Source organism: Ceratosolen solmsi, unplaced genomic scaffold, assembly GCF_000503995.2.
Source record: "Ceratosolen solmsi marchali unplaced genomic scaffold, CerSol_1.0 scaffold35, whole genome shotgun sequence".
In the NCBI taxonomy this organism is placed as follows: domain Eukaryota; kingdom Metazoa; phylum Arthropoda; class Insecta; order Hymenoptera; family Agaonidae; genus Ceratosolen; species Ceratosolen solmsi.
Window position 1 is genome coordinate 1,686,134 of NW_011948423.1, and position 11,742 is coordinate 1,697,875.

An 11,742-nucleotide genomic window follows, 5' to 3' on the forward strand; every position below is an offset into this window, starting at 1 on the left:
AAATATAATGTTGTCACTTGAAGGTTCAATCATCTAATATTTAAAGACGTAAACTTCCATCACGAAAATTGACGTTAATATCAGATTTCGTACTTTCAAAACTGTTAGATTACTAAATGATAATTACGTAAGATTTTCTATAGCCATAGTCGAAGTTTTTTTTTGTTCCGTATCCTAGGAATATGTTTGTACAATAATTTTATTAATTATAAGTATTAAAAAAGAGTAATAAAAATAAAAAGAATATAAATTTTTTTAAACGAATAGAATAAATTTTGTTTGATTTTAATTTTATAACAATGTATTTGTCCGATTTTGATTTTTTCGTATACCATGTCTCCACGATAATTGTACAAAATTTTGAACTTTAATTGGTCACGTATTTTGCATGAAATTTCATCGTAGATAGTCTAAAATAATTAATTAATAATTAGAATTACAAAATTAGAATATTTAATTCGGTAAATGAATTTTATTTCTTATTTGATTAATATTTAGAATTTGATATTTCATGTTGAATAATGGTTTCTAATATAGTGCTAATTTCCCGGAAATAAAAATATTAATAGTTAATATTAACGATTATTTTATTATTCAAATATTTTATGTATAAAAAATGTATATACTATCATTTAATATATTCATTTTAAAATAGATTGTATATTTTATAATTGAAAATCAGAATGTAAATTTTATTTAATTTAACATGACAATTTAATTACAATATATCGATAGTCTGTAATATTCTATTATCGTAATAATCATTTTCTCCTGAATTTTATATTTTTATAGAATATAATTAATAATATATACTCATTATAAAATTTTTATACTTTTTTTTTTTATAAAAATTTAAATTTTAATATATAATTAATTTCGTTGAATGGGGAATATAGTAAAAATTATTTTGGAAGAAAGAGTCGAATTAAATCATGTCTGACCGAAACCGATTATAATCTACTGAAATTTGTAGCACTTGATTATCATATGAATTGATAGATTCTGTTTGTTTTTTTTTATCTTTCGTAAAATATATGATTAGAAATTTTATTGTACATTAAGTTTTTTTAATATTTTATTCTCATATCTTAGGAAAAATAAACTTCATTATCTAAAATCTTGTTTATACAACAGCAGGTAGTTAATGTCTTATAAATTCATACATCACATACTGTTTTTTGAAAGCATATGCATTTACAATAAACATTCAATTGAAATTCTTGATTTCTTTAATTGGTTGAAGTAGTCAACAAGATTTTTATGTTTATATTACCATTTGCACCAGGCAGACCGTGATTTATCGATTTTGTGGCGTCTCGTCTATGACATCGCTCTGAACAATCTATTTTAATAAGCACTTGTATGGCCTGTAATAGCACCGTTAGATTAGACAATTTCGAATCATTTATTTAGTCTCTATCGTCCTTCCCGATATCCCTTTTCTCTTTTGGATGTGGTAATGCCGGAATCTTTATGGCGCATGGAGATCCACGTTCCGAGACTTGGTTATTCGGTTTCTTCTAAAACTTATTCAGAGACTTAAAGAAAATTGACTGAGCGAAGGCACGAAGCACAGGTTGAAATCGTTTTTATTTAGCTAACGATGCCCACGCATATTCAAGCTCAAGGAAGTGTTTAATTAAAGCCGCCAGAATTTAATGAAAATTTTAATTGAGTTCTCAACAAGCTTTCGCGTTGACAAAAAATGAAACGTTCTATCAGCTGAAAGTTCACAAGCATAAATTATTTGAATGTCTGATATTTGAAATTAGAATCAGGATTTTAATAATCCGAAGCGCTTAATTTTTTAATGCATAAAATTTATACGGATATTGACAGTGAGATTCGTTTAGTTGATTATGGCAATTAGCATATCAAGGTAAATTGTTATTAAAGACCTCTTAAACTAAGAGAATACTAAATACTTGTCATATTAAAAATGGTAATGAACATAGCAATATTCTTTATGCCTTTAAAAGTTTTTACAAGAATGCATTTCAACGCATAATTATTTTCGAAATGATCTTATATTATACAATATAGTTGAAGAGAGAAAAAAAACGAATTCACAAACAATTTTTCATTATCATTATTAAAAAATTAATTTATAAAAAATGTATATTGATTTATATTCATCTGTTTAATTGTTTTAAATTTTTCGCTTTTAAATAGAAATTTTTGTTTGGAAACGACCATCAATTTGTTGTTTATTAAATAAGACATTTTCAATTTGTATTTTTGTAAATAATAGTCAATTTCAGTGACATAATAGTTATCGCTAAAGTGTTATTGAATGCTATAAATTAAAGCATTATTTTTGTAAAATAATGGTAATGTAAATAAATATTGGCATAATCAACTTTGCATATAGAATTATGGAAGTAAGTATTAAGAAAAAAAAGAAAATTTATCCTTTTTTTACAGGAATCTTTCCGACATACACACTTTTACGTATAAATCAGAAAAAGGATTCGTCTTTATATCACGGAAAATACATGTTTTACCCCTAACGTACACCCTTCACTCTTCAAATTAATCAAATCGACTAAAATGCTATTCGTCAAAAATTTTTTCCCACCCACTGAAAGCGTTGCTCCATTAAGTCTCCAGGAGCCTGCTAAATAATCCTCAGCGTACTAAAAGCCCAAAAGCTCATTTTACGGCGGTCGAAGGAAGTAGGAGAGAAACGTCGAGGGATTAACAAATGACCTCCAGTCGAGTTTGAACCCTCTTTCTCTCTTTATTTTAGCTCTTGCTCATACTATACCACAGAGTTCTGTATTATTTTATGCTCCCCTTCCATTACTCCTCCATGCTCTTTAACCAAGTGATAAAAGATTGAGAAGGAAAAACAACCAAGTTTGATCCACCGATATTCTACGCCACCTGCGAACCTACTTTTCCTTTTATACTTATGTGTTAGCCCGACACAACTCACCCCATCGTAGACATTTTTCTTTATGTTCTTCTTTCTATAATCCCGTAAACTTAATTTTTATCCTTAATTTGTTAATTATTTTGAATCAAGCTGCCGGAGATATTTAAGTTCAAGAAAAAGTAATGTTCAAGAAAGTGTAATGATATATTTGGCAATCAAATCTATGATATACAACGAACAAGATAAATTCAATAATTGTTTTGAATATGAAAAAAGCACTGTTTTTCAGTGAGCATCCGTCCAAACTTGAACAAATACAGTGCTACACAAACACATTTTATGATTCATTTATACGTATGCATATGAACATTTTATAATAAATGTAGAAAGTTTATAAATCTTTTTAAATAACGATGCACTATATTTGTATTTGCATAATGTAAATCGATATCATATAATAAAAATAAAAAATTGTATAAAATAGGGTCATTGTATCTCGACGTTAAATCAATAACAGTTTAATATATCTTTAAGTATGTTAGTTTTGCGATTATAGAACTAAATTAACTATATAAAAAGCGCATTATGGGAGTAAAATTTTGTGATAATATTTATGAAAGAATTATAAAAATAATGGAAATTTTTCTATTCCTAAGACTATGAGAATTTTAAGCAAGATAAGGAAATATTTATGTAACTTATTAATTTTTCCCACGGTTTTATATTAAAATTATTCTAAACTACTGCATTAACTGTAATCTACTTCTTATTGTAATAATCGGTAGAAGAAAAGTAATGTTTGAGAATCATTCCACATGGATTTGAGAAATAAATATATTACAGTACGCGCGTAATTTATTATGTATAGTAGTTTATTATTTATTATGTATAGTTCATATAATATAAGATATAAAATATATAATTGATTGATTTACTTGATTTTTCATCATAAATTATATAAAAATAGATTTTTTTACTTTTAATTTACAGAAGAATTTTAATTTTGATAATTTTGTTTGAAAATTCAATATGTACCAACACAACAATTAATTAAACTACGAATGAACATTGAAGTTATAAAAAAAGCCTTAGCAACAAATTATTAGTTGTAATAGAATCGATGATATATTTATTGAACTTGCGTTTGTTAAAATTATTGTCAAATGGATTGGCTTATTTATCAGTTAGCACTTGTAACAAGGATTTACAATACCGATTAACAGGATATTCATAGAAACATCTGTTAAGCGCAGCTTAGGCTTTGGAAATCCTCTCTCATAGATATAAAGTGATAGAGTGGTAGGGGTGATACAATGCTATAATGTATTATTATTTATTAATTTACGGTATATTCATAATCAACGAGAAAAACTGGAATTAAAAATCATTTCGACGAATTTTTATTTTGTTTGTTTTATTTTTAGAATTTCAATTATTTACTTTATTTGTTAATAACTGTCATTTGCTACTTATAGAAAAAGAGTTGTGAAGAATCGTTAATTCCCTTTGTGGTGATATTATTAGGTAAGATATTTTTTTATATTTTTTATTGATAGAATCAGTGTATTTATTTTAAGGTTTTAAGTTTTTTGTTCAGGGTATATTCGATAAAATATATGATAAAAAATATGATTACATAACATGATCGTGCTCAATTAATTTTATTAAATAAATTGTTCAATATAGATTTCTGATTAGATATATAAATATCAATAATACAAAAGAAAAGTTGATTGGTTGTAATTAACATAAAAGTAATTGCAATTGGCGTGTTATTACGGGTAATTCAATAATAGACATTTGAATGTTATTCTGTTACAATGATATTATTCAATTCTCGTTTAATCTGCAATAATTATGACTACAATCATTATAAGCCATGGCTCGATGTTTATTACATTAATAATAATATGTACATTATGATAAAGTATGACTATGTTGCTTCCTGTGTTTTGTGTTGAGATGAAAAGTAGATAGAAGTAGAATGAGAGTGATATAGAAGATGTAAGTGTTTCCTCTCAAACTTTGTATACAATTTAGCCGTTTAACTAAAAATACCAAATTTGAAAAGAGTTTTATCTCATAGTTTTCATTAGACTGTAATTGCACAATTATCTACACCAAACTTCTCGCAGTGTAGAGCATCAAAGATAAAGTGTACTAGTTTTTCGTCGTATTTTTCTGTTTTCATTTATATTTCTTTTAATTAATCTTACTTTGGTCCTCTCAGACAGACTTTGTAATAAGTATAGGAAGAACAAAGAGTTTATTTTGTATGGTTTATTTCGATAGTTTCGATAGTTCGAAATTTATTTCGATATCCCGTATTTCCCGTTTCGATTATATTTCATGTCATATTTTCGTCCTTTTCTTTCTATATCACTTTCTTTTCTTCTCTGAGAAACGATCATTAAGATAATCTACGTGATCAAAGAATAGTAAGCACTGAAAGAAATATTGAAAAACAATTCTTTACCTTATTGTTTAAACGAAGCTCGACAATATTGCCGTATTCTTTTAATTAACAGTCGTATAGAGTTTTCGTGTAATATTTGTTTTGAATATAACTTCTACCGTAAATATGCTTTCCGGCAATCATGAAGATTTAATGGATTAGAAAAATCTGTTCTATTTTTTTTTTTTTTTTTTGTAGCTCTCGGTGAGTAAGAATGTAATAATGTAATAAGTTTTTATAATGCAAAAGAGGCAAGTGGAAGATCGCTTATATAAAGATTTTCCTATGCAAAATTTACTTTCGTAAATGCGTAAATAATAATATATTAACATTATGGGAAAATTTAACCAAATAAATATATGTTTAACATGATACCGACTATAACATTCGGATTATATCTTTCGTTTTGTTTAAATAAATTACAACATTATGTATTATATATATATATATATATATATATATATATATATATATATATATATATATATATATATATGAAATGGAACATAATCTGATATTTTATGTTGAAATGCTGCTAAAAAGTAAAAATGGTATTTCAGAGAAAATTTTAACACGAAAAATTTATATATTGGAATTAGATAATGCAGTAAGGATTAAGTGCAATGAATATTTAATTTGAGTTTTGAAACTAATAGATTATGTGGAACAAAAGTAGATAAATATTCAGAAAACGAATCATAATAATATATTATTGTTGTTACATGACTTACTAGGGAAAAATATTATTTTAATTTGAATTGTAAAGATCAATAAAAAATATGTCAATAATGATTTTATTACTAAAAAGAAATTTTATTTTATTTTGGCATTGTTGACAATACCGATAATAAAGTCTGTCATTATGTGTACTATATCTATGTAATCCTTATCTTACAATATTCCTTTAATTGCAAGACACATCAATATAGATCAGAGAAATAGAGAAAATCTTAGATTTTCTAGTAGTAGAAGTATGCCAGACATAAGAAAAAGTGAGTAAAATAGTATCGTACTACGGGTTTTCATACCTTCTCATACATCTTCTTCGACTCATTGAATCCTAAAAAATTCGATTTCAGCCACGTAGTTGCTAAATTTCGTGCAACGTTCATCGCAGGCGTGTAATTAGTTTGACGTAGTCCTTGAACAATGATGGACTGTAGTGGTGGCCAGGCATTTGGAAAGTCCCACTGCTGGCCACTTTTGTCTAGCGATGCCGGGGTTCCGCCTGTGAAAATTTTGAACGGTAAATCAAGCTGTTTGCCGGGTAAATAGGTAGATGAATGGATGAACCAAAAGAGAGATAGAGAGTGATAGAATTACGGGGGAGGGAGGGGCACTTTGCTTTTTGTTTTATTTTGCTCCTCGAGGCGCTGAGCTTTAATGAAAAACTAGAAGATGAGAGGTTTTACAAAGTAAGAGTGGCTTGGTACTCGAAATTTTCAAGAGGCATATTTCATAATATTTCATTTTCAAGTAATACACATTGAAGTTTAAATGTTTTTGCAAAATAACTTAAAACTATACCGAATTATGAATTTAAAAATGCCATTTAGCATTTATTATAGTAAATGTAAATTTGAATTGCCGAATAGTGAAAGTTCTTAAGCCAAGATGCATGAAGAATTACGTTTTACCATTTACGTAACATTTCGAGAGATATGATATTTTGACGTTTTGAGCAGCCTTTGATGTATTTGATTAAAAAATTTTCATTAAAATAAAATGAAGAAATTAATTATTGTTTGAAATATAATAACGGAACGTAAAAATTATTTAATTTAATGTTATTAACAAAAGTTTATACTGTACATTTCATTAAAAAAAATCGTTTATTCTTTATAATTAAAAATATCGTTATATATTTTTATTCTTTGAAGCCATAAGTAATACAATATTCTTATTTGAAGTTAATCATTATGGATTACTGGTATTTGTAGACAATAATAATTTTTTCTCTAATTCTAATAGAAAAACTGTATTATAAAAAAATGCAGATTAATACTGTTATATGAATATTTTAATTATTCATATTTATATAATTCAGTAAAATTTTATTATTATTTTCAATTGTCAATATCTTTATCATTAGTTAGCTAAACAACATTTAAATGATATCAGTGATAAATGATAGAGATATGTTTTTCATTATTAACAGATCTGTATAACAGATATGTATATATATAATAAATATAAGTCTATAATTACGTGAGAAACGAAAAAATAATTCAACAAAGCATTATTACAAAGTAAGTGACAAGGATAGAAAACGATGCATCGTCTATTGTTAAAAATATATGTTGTCGAAATCTATTAATATATTTTAGTTAATATATTTTAATGAATAATATAAAATGTATTTACTTAATTAAACTTATTCTTTTATTGTGAAATTTTATAAATATAAATTATACGTTAGCAGACTGTGTAAAAAATAGAATAGTTCAATCACTAAATATTATAAAAATTATCTTTTCTAAATTTATGTTACATATGTCTATTAAATTGCTCTAATAATGGTCAAATAATATGGTTTTATTTATTTTTTTTTTTTAACAACCTGGTCAAACAACTATTTCAAAGGAATTTTATAACTATTTTTATATTATTTTATTATTATTTGGCGTTTATATTTCATTTTTTATTTGTATTCCACTAAAATGATATTGATATTAAAAATTTTTATTTATATATTACCAATAATTGCATTAGAAAAGAAAACCTATATACAGATATTTATTATAATATTTCATGAAATATAAACGATCGAATTACAATTCAACTGAGTTGCTTAAAATTATTTAAAAACAGCCGATTCACAAGGAAAGCAATATTATATACGTTATTATTTGGTAAGCAGTGCTGTATTAATTAATATTGAAATACTAATTACTTTTATAATTTAACTAATAATATCGTGAATTTTAATTATTTAAATTTTAACTTTAGGTTTACGAAAAAATTTAGTTTGTTTATTTTTCAGCTTTTCTTTATTATCAAAAATATTGCCATATATAATGACTAGCTTGAATGCAGTTATATTTAATAAATTACCTAATAACTTTCTAACATACATAATAATACTTTTCTTATAAATAATTATATTATGTACTTATTACTCATATTAAAAATTCGGATATATAATTAATACCTTCATCTTTAGCCATATAAATTTGAAATTCCAGATATATTAATTAGAAAGCGCTTGAAAAACTTCATCAAGATTATCCGTACGAGGCAATTTATTTCGAGCGTATTATTTATAAATAATAAATCCGATTTTTATATTTAATATTTTACAGATATAATAGAAGATAACGTATAAATTGTGTATTATATTTTCTTAGCTCGTATAAAAACACAAATATTTTATACTCTTTTAAAATAAGAGTTTCGTAATTTAATTTAAAACTAATTAAAAGGTATTTAAACTGAACTATCTTTTATCGCATCTTTATTATATATTTTACGAGAAAAATAAAGTTTTTCTGAATTACTACTATCTTAAAATTAATTTCTTCAAATAATCGTCAATTTTTTAATTGAATAATGTGTTTCGCTTATTTAAATGCGAAAAATATTTTTTTTAATTATTTCTTAAAGTGTATTTTTAATTACACATTATATTACGACAAACAATCATTTAGTCACTACTATTTTTAATATTTATTCAACTGCATCATAGAATTATAATTTTTAATTAAAATTGAAATATTAATAAAAACTATTTTCTAGTAAAGTCTTTTCATTTCACAGAGGCTAATTAATAAATATTTCATTTTCATTTTTGTAATAATATGCTTTCTGATAAAGCAATATTATTAAAAGGTCTGTTATTTAATATTTGTTAAACTCATAAAAAATTATTACAATGATGAATCATAAAAATATTCTATAACGCTAGAACTTTCTTTTGCGCTCTCATACATTGTTATATATAATAAAATTTTAGAAAGGAACCTCTTTTAATTCGGATCTGTTTTTCTAAGAAAGAATGGCATATTTCTTTCTAAGCAATAAGAATTATCTGTTATTAAAGTATAGTAGGCAGTCATAAATTTGAGAATACCCCTTTTAAATAATATTTTCAACAAGTATATTATTCTATAAATATATTACAAAAATGCTATTTTCAATCAAGAAACAATGAATTAGGTTTAAAAGATGCTTTTCCCATCAAAGAATCTATTATATTTTTAAAGAGGTTTTCTCTTAATATCTCATTTAAAGTTATTTCCCTTGAATCATATGCAAAGTTCTTTGAATATATTAAGATTGCTCTCTGTAGAATTTCTTGAAGAAGTTCCTTTTTCAAAGTTTTAAATATAAAGGACGATTTAAAAATTAATAAAAACTCTTGTCAATGTTCATTAAGATGCCTTAAATTGATAATATAATATAAATAAAATTCAATTTCATAATGTAGATTAAGCTGGCTATAATATAATGTTAAAATAAAGATTTTAAATAAAATATTAAATATATAGTATATAATTAGGATATTATTAGTATAACTGAATATTTTTCTTACAATTTTTTTTAGTAATAAAGCTATCTATATTGCTTAATGAAATAACCGAAATATATAATTGACATTTTTTTGTTACGTAATCTAACTAAAGGTTCCTTAATTTTTTTACTCTGCCGAGAGTACTTGTACAATGTAAAAAAAATTCTGCGGAAATATAAGATTTCAATTCTTAACAGAAAAACGTTTATTGTCAATCTTTAGTGTAATCAAATATTCTTATATCAATTTTAATTTACTAATAAAACAACACATTCTACAAATATTTATATATTCACGTAAGCTTAAAAAGGGATATGCATACATGCTTACCAAGTTATTAAATATCTACAATCAATCGTATTATTAAAAATAAAAATATAAATATTCGTATATCCGAAAATATTTTTTTCTGAGTGATAAAATAAATTTTTCGCGTTACAATATATAATGATATTATATCCTTGTCTTATATGCAAATAATCAACTGCGTAAAGATTGGCAACAATCCAATTGATAAAAGCTCCAATTTTTTTACATTTTTCATATTCATTCTTTACACAAATATCAAGCGAACGTAGTAGAATCTTGGCCAAATTAGTTTAGCTCACAGAAGCATTTTCTTACGGAAACCAATTTTCGATTTTATGCGCGTACTCGGATGTGAATGCCGTATGTGTAGCTTAAAGATCGTCTTACTTCCACACCAACAACTTCGTGGTTTCAGATAATTTTGGTTACACTAAGCATATACTGAGTCAACGGTATCATGAAAATCCTTGTGCCATAGTCGTAGGTATGAAGCCCTAATAAATACCAAATTTTACCGTCAATTGATTTGCTTTTAGTAACTCAAGCAAATAAAAATTAGACCCACATTTCTATCTTCGTCTTTGTCAGTAAAAATATAATAAGTTGGTAATGAAAATGTTAATTTTAATTCTAGTTTTTATCTATCCAAATAATAAAATAATGTATTTATTTAAGAAAAGTCAAATTATGGCTTTGAAGATGAATTGATCAAATATTTCACAATACTTTGCAATATCGATTGATAATCCATTAATGGTTATGGAAGGAATTCATATTTTTTCATTTTATTATTATTTCATTTTATTTCTATGTATATATATATAATCAAGATATATATATACACGTAATATTATTATAATGAGTATAAGATCTTAATTGCTCAAATTTTAAATGCCTATACACGTACAAACCATTGTTCTTTTTTATGGCGATTTTTATACATACTTTCATAATATAAATATTTTCATTGTTGAATACAATAGTATATATTATAACTTATATATTATAATATCAATTGCATCAATAGAACTTAATATAAATATCTTTTATCTATTTTTTATTTAAATTAAAAAAGATATTTAAATACAGATGTACATTACTTTGCCATAAGATTGGCAATCAAATTTCATTGAAATAACAAGTCTTTAAAACAAAAAAATACCTACCACATATTAATTATCAATTCATTCAACGATTATTTATTAAATAAATTAATTAAAAATTATAAAATTTTTTGCATATGTATTCAATAGATTTTTGTAAGGAAAAATCTCATATTAATCTGCAGAATCGGCTGAATTAATTCTATTTGAAGTATAATATATCCGTATTTCACACTGGTTTGACGTAGGAGAAAATTTCCATTGTAATATTTCAAATCGCACGCATAAGATGCTCTTTTATCGTTTTATTCTGAAATATATTTTACCACAATGAAAGATCAAAATATATTTGATATAATTTTTAAATCTATTATGCGGTGTGCTATTGAATCGTTTACTGACTAAGTAAAATGTAAACTCAGTCTATATACGTAGAGAGAGAGAGAGAAAGAGAGAGAGAGAGAGAGAGAGAGAGAGAGAGAGAGAG

General features: G+C 24.7%; 1 protein-coding gene across 1 annotated transcript in view; it reads right to left on the minus strand.

Moving 5' to 3' along the window:
* Positions 1–11,742, minus strand: part of LOC105362115 (trehalase) — a 95,215-nt gene that overhangs the window by 33,472 nt on the left and 50,001 nt on the right. The window contains exon 8 of the mRNA XM_011499464.1: positions 6,362–6,561. Coding sequence (XP_011497766.1) covers positions 6,362–6,561 — 200 coding nt within the window. The remainder of the gene's footprint in view (positions 1–6,361; positions 6,562–11,742) is intronic.